This window comes from Poecilia formosa, unplaced genomic scaffold (genome assembly GCF_000485575.1).
Source record: "Poecilia formosa unplaced genomic scaffold, Poecilia_formosa-5.1.2 Scaffold149, whole genome shotgun sequence".
Taxonomy (NCBI): Eukaryota; Metazoa; Chordata; class Actinopteri; order Cyprinodontiformes; family Poeciliidae; genus Poecilia; species Poecilia formosa.
The window spans coordinates 271,837-289,626 of NW_006800088.1; the positions used below are offsets into that span (position 1 = coordinate 271,837).

Sequence of the window (17,790 nt, forward strand, 5' to 3'; positions counted from 1 at the left end):
GCTCAAGGTTCGAGAGAGTGGCGACAGACGTCTCTTTGAAGTTACCCTCTTTTTTTTTTTTTTTTTTTTTTTTTTTTTACATTTCAGGGTTTTTATTGGATGATTGAAATCTCAAAAGCTGAACCAAAATATCAATCCCTCCTTGTGGCTCAGTGAGTAACTTTAGCAGCTTTATCAACAGCCTGAGAGCTGATAGCACCTCTGCTTCACTGCACGATGAAACAAAGTTTCACCCTTAAAGTCGCTGAACGCATAATCGAGCACATCACTTTGTAAATTTGATGTTTTGAAACGGTCCACTTCACCACCACAAGTCAGCTAGCAGCGTTGGATCAGTTAGCCGCTATTAGCTTTCGTGGCGAGTAAAATAGGCTCACATGTTTTACATATGGGTTGCGATGTGGAGGCGTGTGCAGTCAACAGGAAGAACCGTCATGAAGGCTTGGAGCTGTTTTGTGGGGAGACTTTCAAGTGTGTTTTCACTCCAGATTTGAACCGTTTAGCAACAGTGCTAATGCTAAAGTTAAATTTGCTAGCAAGTTAAACCGCAAAAGAAAAATGTTGCATTTGAAACATTAGAGGCTTTTTTTTTTGGTTGTGGCACATAATAATATAATCATGAGCAAAAAGTTATATTTTCAAAGAGTTTTGCATTTTTGCAAATAATGTATCAAATGAGCACTTGATGTAATAAGCTATCAAAATTAGTATTTCGCGAAGCTGCAATGGAAACACTGTATTCGCATCACGTGAGTCACACGATCAACAACCAGATGTCTACTGGTGGAAAAGACGAAGAAAACAGCAGGAAGTGGCAGGAGGAAGATGGCGCTGCATGTTTTTTTTTTTTAACGACTTATCACGTGAATAAATTTATTTGCTTTTTTCAACTTTAGCGGAGTATCGACACAAGTTTTGCGCTGAATCGGAAACACAGCTGCTGTGTTGAATGACTGATGAAGAGGATGCTGAGGGTTGCCTGTGATGATCTTTGTTTTTGGAATTAAACTGACTTGAGTTACACTTAATTGAAATATGATTCATGTGGCCTTATGAGGTTTAAAACGTTTTATTGCTTTAGTTACAAACTCGTTCGCATTTTGTGCTTGTTCCCCATTTATTTCACGTAAAATCATCTCAATAAGGGACCAACTTAGTAGAATGAGTACTAATCAGAGATATAAAAAAAAAACGGTCCAAATAAAAACATTGAAATATCGTTTAAAACAAAATATTGAATGTTTATGTATTCTGTTCCCTTTATACATGTTTATTTTTACATCTATGTTAATTTTAACTCAATTTTCTCTTTTGCAAGCAGTTCTTTTAGCATAAATAATCAAGAAAAAGTTTATTTTCTTAACCGTTACCTTGCAAGAAAGAATGAAATCCTAATGCATGAAAAATAACAGCATGCTTCCTGTCAATGAAAAAATAATAATTCTCTTATTTTGCTGAAAGAATGTCACCTTTGACTGAGAATAAGTGACCGCTCTCTGTTTTCTGACCAGAGCTGTAGGATAAACTATGTCACAGATGTCAGCCGTCACTGAACTGAAGTGACCAGAGGAGGAGGAAGACGAGGAGGAGGAGGAGGAGGAGGAGGAAGGAGGGGGAAAAGGAAAGTTTCACACATTAAAAGAAGAGATCGAAAAAAGAAAGAACGGGGGAAAGTAAAGAGTCAGGAAGAGGGCGAACGAACAACAAAAGGGAAGGCTGGGAGGAAGGAAAAAACCAGTCAGCTCATGACTACTCAGAAGACTCTATCCTCCTCCTTCCTCCTTTTTCCACCCCTCTCTTTGTCGTCTTGATGCACATGCTTCCTTCTGCTTGGTTTTTTTAAATGAGCCCATGATGGCGTCGGGTCTAAAATGTTCAAACAGAGACGAGTGTAGAAAATGAGGAACTGAAAGACGACAGCGTTACAGTTACACTCAAGTGTAAGTGTATATATATATATATATATATATATATATATATATAAATATACTAAAGGATGAAATGATATTTGAATATTTTTTAAGTCCCAGCAGTGATCACCATCCAATAAATATATTTAAACTTCATGTTCATATGATCATCGCTGATCAAACTTATATACAGGCGAACAGGCCTCAGGGGTTTGGGTTAGCTTTATCTGATTAGGGTTAGGGTTAGCTTTAGCTGATTAGGGTTAGGGTTAGCTTTAGCTGATTAGGGTTAGGGTTAGCTTTATCTATCCAAGCTTTATCTGAAAGCTTGGAAATACCATCACTGCGAACAGGTGGGAATAAAAGTGCACAAAGGTTTGCCTGAACATTTTCTTACAAACACATAACATTGTTATCTTATGATACAGTAAAGATTGTCAAGCAAGAAATGCTCAAGCGCATACAAAATGATCGGCTTAGTTTTTTTCAAACACTTATTTCATACTTGATTTCTAGACATTTAAGCATTAATTGAAATATTTGATCTTAAATGGAAGCTGAGAAATTTCACGTTTTGCATATTTCATACATATCAAGTTCCCCCTTTTGGATTCATTTTGCCAAACTGAATTGTGTTTAGAATCTCACAAACACCAAAACATATCTTAAAAGATCTAAAGAGTAAATGTTTACTTCAGAGTTCGTCTTCTTGCTACGGTTAGGCGTATTCCCCATCTATCAGTTTAGTTTTGAAATTTGGCTTGTGCCGTCCAAAATTCACGTTGCTTATTGTAACGGAGAGGCTGTTCATGATTCCAACAATTTCTGAGAATAATCGGACACCGCATGACGATCACTTTACAATTCCCTGACACTTCCTGGTATGTTGTGTATGTAGATGCATGACTTTATGTGTGATACTGTAACATGTTCAAAATTATCTACAGGTGAGCCAGGATTCCACAGACTTCTTTTCTTTTGGTCAATAAAACTCAAAGAACCTAATCCCAACCTTGCCATATGTCCTCCACACAACATTTGGCAGCAGCATGAGTTTCTTTTTCCTGTTGACTTGTCTTGCACCTGTTTTGCAAATAGTTTCGATTTCTCTTCCGATGTGGAAGGTTTTTATGGTTTAAGTGGTTGAATCTTCATTTCTCTGCGTAGCTGTCTTTAATTTAAAACGTTCTCTCGGCTGGTTGATCCGTTCTCAGGTTTATCGTTCGATCGGTTTAGTGAATGCCTCTTCCGTCACAGGAAGCAGTGAAGATCGTGATAAAGATGTTGTTGGTTTGTTGGTTTGTTGTGGTTCTGCTGCGCTTTCTGCCGGAGTTGTTTGAGCTTTTTTTCCCTAATAGATCAACTCTGTCCACAGAACTTTACTTCAGTTTTGTCTTGTCTAAAATGCCATCATGTTTGGCCTAAATCCAGGTAGTAGCATCCTTCCTGTTTCCAGTTCAGTGGATATTGAGCACAGAAACAACCCCTTCAGCTGGCTGCAAGGCAACCAGGCGCTCCAAAAAAAAAAATAAATAAAATAAAAAAGACAATTTTCACTTATCCGTAGGTTTTGACATTGCTAAAAAAAAAAAAAAAGAAAAAAAGAAAAAAAGAAAACTAAGCATTTCTAAATCCAGGCTGCTCTCAACAAAGTATCCATGGTGAAGGCACAAAGTGTGTGGAGGGATTTTAATTTTAATTTCATTCATTCATTTTGATTTTCAACTAACTCCATCATTGGTCCATGTTTATGATGAGTGATGGGAGAATTAATCAGAACCTCACTGTGGATTCAGTCGGCTTACTCACAACGCCATCTAGCGGTGGTGTTTAAAAACAATGAGAGATGTCAAATCTAATGCTCCATTGTCACACAAAAAGTATATAATTACGTTATTTAATTTTAAAAGAGCAACTGGTTATATTAAACAATTATAACATAAGTTGTGTGACATCTCTTCACATTGATGTCATTTGGCACCATAAAAACAAAAAGTCATTTGATTCGGCTGATAAAATAATACTTCAGCGCATTTTATTTTGGATTGGATATCTGGATTAGTTATTTTATATCTGGATTAGTTATTTTTGGGAAGTTTTTTATTAGTTATTTTAAGTGATGAACATATTACATTTAAAGCATTCAAAGCCATTTGTTTAATGAAAAGAAAAATGATCCTCTAAATCTTTTAAACTTGTGCTTTACATTTACATCCAAGTCAACATGTTTTGATACCACCTGCGTGTTTTTTTCCCTGGATTTTTCTTGTTTTTATTCCCGCCTTTGAGGTTACCTGATTTTCTGAATGTGTTACCAAATTTGACCACCAGAGGTCCCCATTGGATCTTAACGAGCCTAAATGTATAAGTTTCTGTAAAAAACAAAACAAAAAACAGCTTCGGCGTAAGTGAGTAAAGGACGTTCACTGATAGATTTACAAGAAAAAGCATCAGTCAATAATGAGAAAAAATAAATATTTTCCTCTGTTATTAGTATTATTCTTGAGAGAGCCTCTCTTTGTGCTGTTTGTGTTCATGCCTGGTGAGAAATAGAGATGTTGGCACTAGATAATCTTAATAAAACACTTGTGAGAATCTTTCATCATGGAAGCTACAAATAAGCCAAAGCTTTAAAAAGAAAAACCTAATCACATTTGGGTCGTCTTCTTGTACTGAATCACGACCAGCTGCATCGAGACAAGGAATCCTTCTCTCCACATCTCATGACCTGAAACCTGATTTTCTCTTACAGCACGTGAATTAGTAAAAAAAAAAAAAAAAAAAAAAAGATTCAAATAGAAACAAAAGCTGTCCTCAGTTGAACTGGTCAGTGAAAAACCACTCAACACCTGAGACACGCGGCTGGTTTCTGGTACACTCGGGTCATTTCTTCAAGTTCCACTGCCTTAAGAAACAACCTTAATGCACTTTGCCTCTATATGAAATACTAACATAAAAGGAGCACTTATTTGTAATTTCTTAGAAGCAACAATCTGATAAGTGTGGGGTGCCTGTTTAGATTCAGCCTCCCTTCACTCTGACTTGCAGAACCACATGCATAAAATCCAGTGTAGTATTTAGTATTTAACTCGTATTTAAAATGTTATTGCAATACAGACTTCCATCCAATTTGAAATCAGGAAAGCCTTGACATTCTTGTTTGCTAGCCCTCTGAAATTGAGGTTTGTCCAAAAAAAATGGCACAGAATCATTTGAAAAGTTTTTCAGTTCAGCTGCTACTGTTAAACCAACACGTGCATTTTTCTTATGATTTTGGCTCCATTTAGAAGAAATTAAACAGGTTTTTCCACAGCACCAAACAGATTACCTGTTGTTACAACTTAAATACAAAATTGGCTACTTTTTGTGCTAATTTTTTTTTTTTTTTTTTTTGATTCTTGCCTCATTTTAATAACTTTTTTTGACCCATCTATTGCGATTGTGATTTGTTTTCTTTTTCTCTGCTGAACTAAAAATCCAACATGGCCGCCCCAGCAAACTGATTTCTAGCACCTCAATTATCACCATCGTAGAAAACAACAACCATCCCATTTCATTTTTCTGATATAGCTGAGATATTTCAGCTTCCAAGTACAAGCAGAACGCACCCCTAAAAACATCTCTGACATTATAAAACTGTCATGCCAGAAGGGCTGCAGTAAATATCTAATCTCATCCCTCAATTAAACACACACATAAACAAAAGCACGTGCAAAGTCAGTCCATTTGGTTTGATCTGATGGGCTCCACTGAGTCCACAGCTCCTCTAATTTCGATTTCCCATGAAACGAAGCCACATCCTGAACGCGACGTTGGCCTTGTCTGATCTACCTCATCCGGACACATGATCTCTGCAGAGGAAACGCTTGTAAAGTGTGTAACTTTTCCTTATTCTTCAGCTGGCAGGCTAATGTCTCTTCTTTCACTTTATGCTTTTTTTTTCTCTAACTGTGCAAAAAAAAAAATCAGTTTTCCCTGCCTGACAATGCTCAGATAAACTCCAGTTGCTGCAAGGCTTCATGTGAGGCTTCTTGGTAGACTGTTAAAAATAAAAAAATGTAAGTTTTACCTAAAGCGCCGTGAGCTTTTTGGATGTATCAAAAAGCAAATTCTACACTGAAAGTACGACGTTGTTGAGGACTTTGAGAAGCCTCAGAAATGTTCTTTGAGATGACGCTCTACCTGAGGTTTGTCGGCCGAACGCGACGCATCTAAGATCTGCTGGCGCTGCTGTGTGAGTCTGCAGAACGAGGTTACAGTCAGGTGTTTCCATTCAGTGAGATCACAGTCAGGTGATGAGTCGGGACTCAGCCAAACGCAAATCTTCAAATCCTGTTCCTTAGCATGGCTCAGAAGTGAAAGGCAGACCTTCCCCTGGCTCTTTGTCACATTAGGTGACGATGCAGTCGTAAACTTGAATGTTTTGTATGAGCTGCTGCAACAAGAGTTGGAGCGCGACTGCAAAGTGGAAGGACAATTGCGATCATGTGAATTACATGACCACATGAGAAGTTATTTTCTTTTTTTAATACTTATTTTTTATTGAACATTTCTGAACACATACAGTGGAGAGGCATCAATACATTCAACTTCATATACAATGTTGGACAACCGTGTCCGTATTTAACTGGATACAAGAATGGCATTCTCCTTACGTCTGTAGTCGCTCCATTTTTCCCATTTAATGACAAACTTGTCCTCCTGCAATCTTAGTCTATATGTGATTTTCTCCATTACGAAGATCTCTTCCACAATGCTCAGCCACTGCTCCACCGCAGGGGAGTCTTGTCTATACCATAATTTTGTGATGGTTTTCCTTGATGCTGAAAGTAATATTTTTAACAGATATTCATCATCCTTTTGAATTACATCGTGTGTGAGGCATCCCAGGTAGAGTGTTTTACATGATCTGGGTATTCCATATCCCAATATGTTTTTCAAGATAAGGCAAACATTATTCCAGTATGTGGGTAGCTTTTGACAAGACCAGAATATGTGCGTGTGGCCTACATCAGACTGGCCACAGAGTCTCCAGCATGGCTGTGAACTGGATACCATCCTGGTCCTGATCTTTGGTGTTATAAAAAATCTAATCATGTTTTTCCCCTCCGCACACGGGAGCAGGTGGCTGTGCACTGCATTTTACAAATTTTAAACCATTCACCCTAGTTAGAGAGGAAGCATGCAAAACAGCTTAAATAGGTTTAATGTTGAAAGTTAAGAAAACAAAACCAGTTGCACCTTTTCTTTTCCATGTGTGACACGTTTTATCAATAACATTATGGTTTGCTATTTTAATCAAATACATAACAAATAAAGAAAATAAGACACTGTAGACAAAGTTTGCGCACATATGTATTTTTGTCAGAGCAGTCTGCAGTTCTAGACAGTGTTAGCTCTGGCTTTGGGTCTTGATTATCACTTGCTTAAACGAAGAAGAAAGCAGTTTTTGGGATCATCAAGTCAGAATCCAACAGTAGAAAAGCCTGTAATGAGCAGCTAAAGCTCAGGCAGAAGTAGTTACGTAACAGATGTGAGAAATTGCAAAATAAGGTCAGGTCTGCCCAGTAGGTAGGAGAAAAGTCAGAGATCACAGAGAGACAACAAACAATGACTATGGAAATATTCTAAAGGGATTTAACCCGTCGCTCTTAATTAATCACGCTTCCTCCATCGGCTCTGCACTGATAAACTACTGGAGGACCTCCATGTTGGAGGTGAACGAGGCTCCGGTACTTTCCAGATGTTTGGTCCGTTTGCGTCCCAGTTGTGTGGCTGTCTTATCTGGAAGCAGCACAGCTGATGTGGAGCGTTGACACAGAGAGAAGCTGAAAGATAAACAGGTCATGTTGTTCGTCCGTTATGTAACCCGACTCCACGGACGACCCAGAGACTCTCTGCACACCTGATGAGCGAAGGTTTGACTTTGTTTTAGACTCTGCTAAAAACTCTTCCGCAAGGAAGGTTTTCCACTAAAACTATGCGATCGAGAGAAAAGGTCTGCAACTTTCAACGCCGACTGAAGATGGAACTGTGTGATTCTGTCGTCACATGCAGACGCTTCTCTTTTTTCATCCCTGTGAGACAATGCATGATATGCATCTTACATATGTTCACATGCAAAAAAAAATATGAGGAAAACTTTTAAAATCATCAGTAATTTGATATTAGAGTTTAAATAATTGATTAAATAATTGATTACTTATGTGACATGGTGACTTTTTTAAAGCTCATATGACTGACTTTCTTCTTTTTTTTTTGACATAATCTCACTTTTGCTCACATGATTGTCTTATTTATGGTCAGATGACCTAAATAGAGAGATTATGTAAAACATAAAGGTTTGCTTCTAGAAACATTCTTTAAAAAAAAAAATAAAAATGTAAGAAATTAAGATGCTTAGAGGCTCTTGGTGTCTCCAATAGGATGAAGGATTATGCTTGGAGCAAAATCCTTTCCAGTGTTGTGGGGTAGAGCTGCTGTCCGTCAGTCAGAACAGGGACGGTTAAAATGGTAAATTAATTTCTAAAGTGTATTCACACATTATCAGTTTGAGGCCAGAAAATGCTTAACAATAACATTTCAGTTGTAAATGATCAAAACTACGTTACACTGTAGAAACTTGACCTATATCCAGAACAACAATGCATGCTAATACTGCAATAAAAAAAAAAAATTAAAAAGGGGGCCAATAATTACAATGAAGAAAATCTTTAAAGTCAGTATTATTGAAATAATTGTCTGAGGTAGCAATGAGAACGCTATGAACGTGTTTCTGATGTGACTGTTTTAAATCTGGGTCGTGGAGCCGATGTTTCATTATGGAAGACGTCAGAGCAAAGACCGGCACAAACATCCCCAAGGAAGTTAGCAGAAACCAGAAATCCATGCATTACGATGCGTAAGTACCAAGCCGTTACTTCAGATTCATGTGACAAGAGTTTGTTTTCTACACATTTTGCCTTTATGCTTGGCTTAAGTTGTATATTGATATGTTTTGTTGTTTTTTTTTTTTGTTTTGAACACACAAATGAGAGTAATACATTTTAGACTAATGGCGCTAAAGTCGGAATCTGATTAACGTTTCACATGGACTAATTTCACCATTTCTACATCATCATCAGCCTTACTTTAGAGAATCGTCAAGGCTACCAAGAATCTTCTTCTGTGGTACTTCAGTGAATGCTCAACGGGAAGGTTTGTGTCTGACCTCGAACAGAACGGACAAACAAAAGAAGATAAAACACCTTGAAAAGGCAAATAACGTGGCAGCAGCTTTCAGTCTGTTTGGCTTGTTTGAACTACTCTGGATGTCAAACTGCGCTCATATCAGGCCAAGCTGATCCTCCTGTAAGCAATCTGTCCGTAGTTATCTTTATTTTTTTCATCATAAAGCCACAACGAAGCACGTTTAATTAAAGTCAGTGACCAAACGACAAAAGAAAGAATGCTTAAAGTGATGTGTAAATATATTTGTCTTCCCTATTTGCTTTTTTTTTTTTTTTTTCACTTAAATGTTTCATCAAAAACATAATGTAGGTCAAGTTTCAGTTCATGAAGTAAATTTAAATATCTGATAAATGTAGTTTAAAAAAAAAAGATTAAATTTCATAACAGACCATCACACTACCTCTGCTATTTCCGGCTGTCAGTATAATGTTACGTTGTTTATTCCTAACAAAAATGTAGGTAAAATGGTAGCTTAAAAAGTAAATCTTTCCACTTAAATGTAACAAAAGTTAACTTAATCTTATTTTCTAAGTTAAAAAAAAAAACCCATTAAGATAAAAAAAGCTTCATGTTGTCATGCCAAACATTTGACTGGCAAGAAGGGGAACAGGTTTCTGACTTAGTTTGGATCGTTTGACACAGAGCAGCGTGAAAGCAAACCGCAGCAGCTGAAAATGTAAGAAATGTTGCAGTTTGGGTCCAGCAGCCTCTTGGCAAGAGGTTCTCCATCTATGTTTGATGGTTCAATGGAGGCCCAAAGCACATGTTAAAAAAAAAAAAAAAAAAACTGCAATTAAACGTTTACCACTAGTTTTGAAACGTGACCCCAAAAGTGCTTTCTGATTGTAGGGAAAGAGAATGTGCTAGACCCTGCCAAGGAGCTGTCCTGAAACCAATCGGTTTGCTGCTTTGAATCTGTTGTTGAGGTGGAGGCATGATCAGCCGCGTGTCCGGTCAGGCTACGCGAGGTCGAGCAACGCTAACAGTGTGTGCTGAACAGTGCTTGTTTTCATGTGGCGTCTGCAAACCAAAGGACTAAAGAAGAACTGATTTAAAGTAACAAAATCTGACAGAGAAGATTTTATGGAAACAAATTTAAACTCCATTCATCGTTCCATCCTTCAGCTTGTGAAGCATTTAAAATGAAAACCAACATTTCTAACCAGATGTTGATTTGCAGGTTTTCCTGTTTCGCCCTGTCAGTCGCTGTAGGACCTTTTTGTTTTTTATTGCCGTGTCATTCAGAGGTTGAATGAAACCTCTGATTGCTGGTCAGACGGCCCCGACTGATTGGCTGAGCCGGAGGCGTGTTTGCTTTACCTGGGGAGGAGCGGAGAGGTCAGCAAGTCAAAGAACTTTGTGTGTTATCAAGTGAGAGTTAACAACCTTCCATAGGAATAGCAGAAGATATACAGAAGCCATAACTCAAACAGTGTTGAGTTTATTTGCACAGCAAATATAGTTGTTCAAAGTGCTTTGCAACATAAAAACGTAATACTGTAACCAATTATGAAACAAGCAATAAACATTAGATTTTGTTAAAAAAAAAAATAATGTCATCAAGATCAACCAGCAAATATGCATCAAATATATTTATCCAGTAATTAATTAACTGCAACTCTAAACTGGGGAAGGGGGCTTAGTCTCAGAGTTTTGGCAGTTTTGCAGTTTTCTGGAAGTTTGTTCCAGATTTGTGGCCCATAAAAACTGTTACTTTTGGTTCTGGGGATGCAGAAACTATAAACCTGGGGTGATGTGCTCTGTCTTCTTGGTTTTAGTGAGAACGTGAGCAGCAACGTTCTGGATCAGCTGCAGCTGGAGAGTGGATTTTTTTAGGCAGACCTGTGAAGACGCTGTTGCAGTAATCAGTCACTAAATCACTAAAAATAAAAAGCCTGGATTAGTTTCTCTAGATCTAGCTGGAACATTAGTTTTTTAATCCTGGAAATGTTCTTCAGGTGATAGAAGGCCGACTTTGTGACTATCTTTATGTGGCTCTGAAGGTTCATTTCAGAGTCCATCGTCACACCCAGATCTTCGGCCCGATCGCTGGCTTCTAGCTGTAATAACTCCCTGTCCAACGATAATAATAACTTCAGTTTTGTTTTTGTTGAGCTGGAGAAAGTTGTGGCACACATTGATTGTTTTTCTTTCTGTTTGGTATTTGGATGGGTTCAGAGTCACCTGATAACATTGTAATGCTGAGCTGTGCATCATCCGTGTAGTTATGGTAACTAATTGTATTATTTCTTATATAACCTGAACCAGAGGGAGTTTGTACTGTATTTATTAAACAAGAGGGGCCCAAGGTCTCAACCTTTGGGTACTCCACATGTGACTTCTCTCCACTTGAGCTTGTGATAGAGGCTGTAAGTTGGTACATAAGTTATCAGCAGCATTGCAAACGTTCTCTTGGGCTGGAGCGTAATGTACCATTAAAATTTGAGATCATTCAATCTTTACAGCAGCGTAATGGGCAGCTATCTCATCTCTGATAGTGGCGTGTTTGCTCATCATTGGTTGAGTCCTTGATGAGTCGTGTTGCCGTTTACCGACGATAAAGACCGGCTTAAGCATCTTAACCATTTGCTTTGAGTCTTATTTTAACCCACTGATTGATTCCAGTGCGTTTCACAGCGTCTTCCGGGTGTCTCTAACTCGCCGTTTAGCAACGCATTCCCCGAGTGACAAATGCATCCGTCAACTGGTAGTCATGAAGCCACCATATGATGTAAAGAGTCTTTTCTACCATTTCACAGGGCTGCATCATGGTCACACATCATTCCATCAAGTCTTCTCATCTTAAGCGTCATGTAATCTGCAAATGGAGGTTTTGCAACACAAAAAAATAACTCAGGTTGTGTTAAACTACAGTGATCCTGTAGTTTAACACAACCTGTAGTTCCTTTTTGATTAATTTGATGAGTATTTTCTGAACTTCCAGTTAGTTTCCATGACTTCCTGTTTCCCTGAGATAAATGTGTTGTGATCTTTGGAAGTCAAACAGCTACAAGAAAAGAACGCCTTAAAAAAAAAGCTTCCCAATATCTACAGTCAGATCAGTAAATTGCAGAGTTTATCTGGCCATCGAATGCAGTGAACGGGATGGTAAGAGGGGCAACAGAAACCGCCAAAGCTCACCAGGAGAGAACCGCAGATGATGGTTTCACCTCAGAGTCATCACATCTCAGATGTCAGGATACATCTTTTAGCTTTTCACACGTTTACCACAAGTGCATATTGTGGTAAACTTCTGAAAAGCTGTGACATCTGCCGCATGAAATCTCTCTGAGAGGTTTCTCAGAATGCGAATTTTAACAATGAGATTGATGAAAAGGAAATACTTATTGAAAGTTCACTCTATTTTACTCAGACTCCCCAAACAGACAATCAACTCATATTGCACAACAACTTCCAAGGTCCTTCTTTTCTTCCTTCCTCCACTAAAAGCGTCTCCTGTTGTTGTTGTTGTTGTTGTTGTTGTTATTCAAAACTGTAAATCAGATAAAGGACGCGCTGACCAGCCGGGTTGGCAGTCACCTCAAAAAGTTTTATAACATGCCTTCAAACATTTTATTGCTTCTTGACTTGCAATTTCTTTGTTTTACTGACTTCAAGCAGGAAGTTTCTCGAACACACAGATGAACGCTTACCGGCAGCAGATGAGTAAAATACACACATTACAACGCTCAACGTTTTCCCTCAGCGCAGGAAACATCATAAACACACCTAGTGCCGATGCTTTATCTGCTCCGGAGGGAGATTATGATGGTTTGGATGCTAATGAAGGAAGCCGCTCTTATTTCCACTGCATACAATGATGTGAGTCACTTTATTACACTGTTGAGTGTTGGAGCAACTTTATTATCAGCTGTTTCAAATATTTAAATATCTGTGTGAGGCATAAAATTGCTCCATCAGGGAGTCTAAATTTTAAGCACTTTTAGATTTATGTTGAAATGTTGCCCTTACTGTAGAATATTTGTTATTTTCTATCTTTGTGTGAGTCACTTTGCTGCTGCTGCTGCTGCTGCTGCTGCTGCTGCACAGAATTGTTTCCCATTGTGAGACAATAAGGGATTTTTCTATTCTATTCTAACATTATGGGGGAAAAAAACACAAGAGTAATTGATCATATAACCGATATTTAGTTTTGCTAGGATTATATGGAATGGTTATATGTCATCTAGTTGCAAAAAGAAAAAAAATGGTTAAGTAATTACAAAGACATTAACAAAAAAAACGTAAAAATGTAAGTTGGCGAATGAACATCAAAGTTTCCTTTAGTTCATGAAGATCAAACCTCATCAAATGTTCCTGTTGCGGAAAAGCAAACTGAGTTTATGCACAGAATTTGAACTTTGAAAAACCAGATTTATCTTTTGTAAAAGTTTGGAAACACACACAAAGAATTGATCAAAGTATAAAGCCCGGAGGTTCGGGTGACAGATCACGGCCTTATCTGTCATTACGACAAAATAGGGAGCAGGAAACACCCGATGGGTCAGACACTGTTTACTTTCTCAGAACCAGTTTGGGTTTCCGTTCCGTGTTCAGGTCTCGGCCTTCTGTCTCCGTCATGGGGAGAGACTTTACTTTGTGACTGGAAATCTGTTTGGCTGGTTCTCCCATTTGAATTCTGCAAATAACTGAGGACATTTTTTTCAAAAACTACCTTGCTGAAAGACTAAAGAAAACAATGCAAGCACATTTTAAACAAGAAAATCAAACTATTCAAACGATTCAGACTGTTAACTATAATTCTTTCTGACAAATTATGTATTGTTGCATCCATGTTAGACAAAAAGAAACTTTAAAAAAATAAGTATGAGAAATGAAAGCTCCATCAGTTTTTGAATTTAACACTGAAAGTAACCAGTAATATTTTTTTCTTTACATTTCTCCTGTCATATAGGGTGGAAAGTGCTTTGCTTCATTTTTCACATGAAGAAAATACATCCATCCTCTTATTTTGTTGTTTTTTTCAGTCAACAACCTAAAAATACCAATAAAACTGTGATTCTTTAAAAATTACAACAAATTTCCTTTATTTATTAAAAAAAATTGAAATGTTAATGCAACATTTGTGGCTTTAAACAAGTTTTAAGAAAAAATGTGTTTTATTTGAGTGGGGAAAGTGTTGATAAATGGTCCCATAAAACACTCGTGTGATAAAGCACTTTAAAAAAAAAAGCTTGTGATGGAAAGCACAAAATGTTCCCACAACACGATCATGAATCAGAATCCACGTGTTGCTGAAAACAAAACATTTCGCATGTCATGCTGAATCCTCCAGGCTTATCTTGTCCCGCATCGGAGAAACGGCAACGCACACCAAGTCCATAAAGACCCGATTGATCATTCACTTAGCAACACGGTGAAAGTTGCAAAACAACTTCCTGCTGACGGCGAGGTGTGCACATGTTTCTGCTGGCGCAAGTGCTGACGCTCCTGCTGTAAAGGGAGTGGACTGAACCAAGTTGGACTTTTTTGGTCGATTTTTTCCCCCTCTTTTTTTCAGTGTACATTATTTTGAAGGTGTGTCTATTCGACCAATGACGCTGCAGCTTCTTCAGGCGTGATTCGGTGCATGGGAGGAGCGCTCCCTCTGTCTGTAATATAAACCCGGCGAGAGGATCAGGACAGACATTCAAAACTCAACCACAGGATTTCAAGGCTTAAGGAAACTTTCAAAGACCGAAGATTCACCGATTATTCATAAACTTTCCCCCCCCCCCCGTGTTTTGGAGCTCACAGTCCACTGTTTTCCCTTTTTATTTTCACCAAACTTTTAATTCAACCTTCCGAAATGTTTCCAGAGTCGAACAACGGGTGAGTGATAACTTAAAAAGATAGCTTTCCTTATTCTGCTGGACACGTGGGTCCTTCCTGGAGCAAAAAATAGGGTTCAGGAATGTGTGGGCATGGATAGAGGGTGAGGGGGGATGGCACCGAGATGTGTTCAGGGCCAAAGACATTAGAAGTTTAAAGACATTTAATGCAGTACATTTAATTTGATCTCCAAGTTAAGTCACGTAGAAATAAAAATACTCAAGGTTAGAATTTAGTGGAATATACTACTGTCATTTTTGAGCAGATATTTTATATACAACATAAATAAAAACTATAAGAAAATTAGTTGTAATGTATTACCCAGTGGATTTGATGGGAGCAGCAACATAAAAGGTCAGAATTTATAAATAGCTTCACTCAGATTAAACCTTAAGCCTGAAGAAAAGTGCATGGAAGCCACATGCAATTTTCCTTCATTGGTCGACTTCATGCTCATTCGCCATCATGCTAATCTTTGCCCTTTTTTGTGTGTGTCAACCCCATCCAGATTGAGCTATGAAGACTGCAAGGCCACCGCTGACTGGCTGCTGGCGCAGATCGACATGCGCCCCACCGTGGGCATCGTGTGCGGCTCGGGCCTCGGAGGGCTGGCCGATCTGTTGAAGGACCAGGTGGCCTTCAACTACAAGGACATCCCCAACTTCCCTCAGAGCACCGGTGAGCCGCGTCACACGAAACCCCCTCAGACGGGGCCACCATGTGCTGCACGATATTTACAGACCGGTTGTGGTTTCTCCTCAGTGCACGGACACGCGGGACGGCTGGTGTTCGGCACCATGAAGGGAAAACCCTGTGTCTGCATGCAGGGCCGCTTCCACCTCTACGAAGGCTATCCGATCCAGAGGGTAAGTTTGTCCTCCTCCAGCCTGGATTTCTTGTAGAATCTGGATCAAAAAGCATCCGAGCCAACTTTAAACTGAGGTTTGTGTGTTTTTTTGTTTTTTTTTCCCAGATCACTCTGCCTATGCGCATTTTCAAGCTGCTTGGTGTCCAGACAGTGGTGATCACCAACGCTGCCGGAGGCCTGAACCAAGACTTTAAGGTGGGCGACATCATGATCATCAAAGACCACATCAACCTGCCAGGGTTCGCCGGCAACAACCCGCTGGTTGGACCCAATGATGAAAGGTAAACACAACTCTCCTGCATCTACTGACTCGCCACTGGACAGTTTTGCAGACTGTTGTTACTCAACAATGCACCTTTCCCCCCCGCCCCCTTTCGCAGGTTTGGCGTGCGGTTCCCCTGCATGTCTGACGCCTACGACCGAGACCTGCAGCAGCTGGCCATGGAAGTAGGACAGGAGCTGGGGTACGGAGCCTTCTTGAAGGAGGGAGTGTACTGCGTGCTGAGCGGCCCGTCATTCGAGACGATCGCAGAGTGCCGAATGCTCCACTTGCTGGGTGTTGATGCGGTTGGTGAGTAGATGTTTATGAGTCATAATTACAATTATATGGCACCAATAAAGGTGACTAACTCCAGTGATCACCTGAGTGGCATGTTTAGAAGAACTAAGGCAGTGGTGCCCAAAGTCGGTCCTCGAGGGCCGGCATCCTGCATGTTTTAGTTCTCTCCCTGGTTTAACGCACCTGGATCCAATGATGGCTCATTTGAGACCTAAGAGGAACATAGACATGCTGAGGAGGTTGTTACTATCACCAGGGAGAGAACTAGAACATGCAGGATGCCGGCCCTCCAGGACCGACTTTGGGCACCACTGAACTAAGGGCTCTCTGCTCGCGACAATCCCTTCAGTTTGGCAATTCTCAGGATTTCCTTGGGAGCTTTGTTGGGGTAGTGTTTGCAGAGCTTGATAAGCTTCAATTGTGCTGGCATTTATTAAAGCAAAGTTGCTGATAGTTGAGCTACATAAAAAGATACAATCTCAAAGTAGTCGATAAATGTAATCGTATTCTCAATTTCCAGGAAGGAAGGGCAGATGAGAGTCTTTTAGAGAGGTGTATAGTTTCAACTTAACCTCCTGAAAGCTTTCCCATAAACTTTAGAGTCCAGACAGATTACGATCGCCTTATGGTTTCCAACCAATAAGCTCATTTTTTAAATCATCATCTCTGTTAGGCATGAGCACCGTCCACGAGGTGATCGTTGCCCGCCACTGCGGCATGCGTGTGGTCGCCCTGTCTTTGATCACCAACCTGGCGGTGATGGACTACGGCAGTGAGGAGAAGGCCAACCACGAGGAAGTCCTTCAGACGGGCAAACAGCGAGCGGAACAGATGGAGCGGCTAGTTTCCTCCGTGGTGAACCGGATTGAGCCCAACAACAACTACATCTAAAAGCAGGGTCACCCGAGGACATTTGTAGGTCGTCATGCCAAGGAGAATACTTCCTGCCCCAGACTCCTTTTTTTTTTTTTTTTTTTTTTTTTTGTCTGGGATTTTGTGTAAATATGACAAAAACATAAACATGTCTCTCTGAGCCTATAGGACATACATTCCCCTAAAAGGTGGCTCGACAATAAGTCACTTCTCAGTTTTGTTTTGTATTTTTTTTTAAAAGGCATATTTGTTCTAACTTATGTGATCATCTTGTAAAATAACTACAATTTAACTTAACGATGACACATTTTCTGTACCGATCTTAATATTTTTTGGGGTTGAAACGTGTATATTGTACTAGGTATTTTACCGCTTGTGTTTTCTTTTAATGACTGTTACTACTAAAAGTGCTATTTATTAAAATTTTCAGCTTGTTTAATGTGGTTCGTTGCGGTGTGGATGGTGGCTACATCCGTCACATCTGGTAAAGATCTGTGAAGTAGAAGGAAAACAAAAAC

At 39.3% G+C, this 17,790-nt stretch overlaps 1 protein-coding gene across 1 annotated transcript; it reads left to right on the forward strand.

Annotated features, from left to right (window-relative positions):
- Nucleotides 1-14,405: 14,405 nt before the first annotated feature.
- Nucleotides 14,406-17,706, forward strand: pnp5a (purine nucleoside phosphorylase 5a). The gene is made up of 6 exons (XM_007563577.2): nt 14,406-14,972; nt 15,481-15,650; nt 15,735-15,838; nt 15,946-16,121; nt 16,221-16,411; nt 17,073-17,706. The coding sequence occupies exons 1-6, from the start codon at nt 14,950-14,952 to the stop codon at nt 17,288-17,290; spliced, it is 882 nt and encodes a 293-aa protein (XP_007563639.1). The 5' UTR covers nt 14,406-14,949; the 3' UTR covers nt 17,291-17,706.
- Nucleotides 17,707-17,790: the final 84 nt, after the last annotated feature.

Bases quoted from the DNA above. Each gene is read 5' to 3' on its own strand.
- pnp5a (XM_007563577.2), top strand. From the start codon at position 14,950: ATGTTTCCAGAGTCGAACAACGG. The intron at 14,973-15,480 runs GTGAGTGATAAC...AACCCCATCCAG, and splicing joins TTTCCAGAGTCGAACAACGG to ATTGAGCTATGAAGACTGCA. The intron at 16,122-16,220 runs GTAAACACAACT...CCCCTTTCGCAG, and splicing joins GTTGGACCCAATGATGAAAG to GTTTGGCGTGCGGTTCCCCT.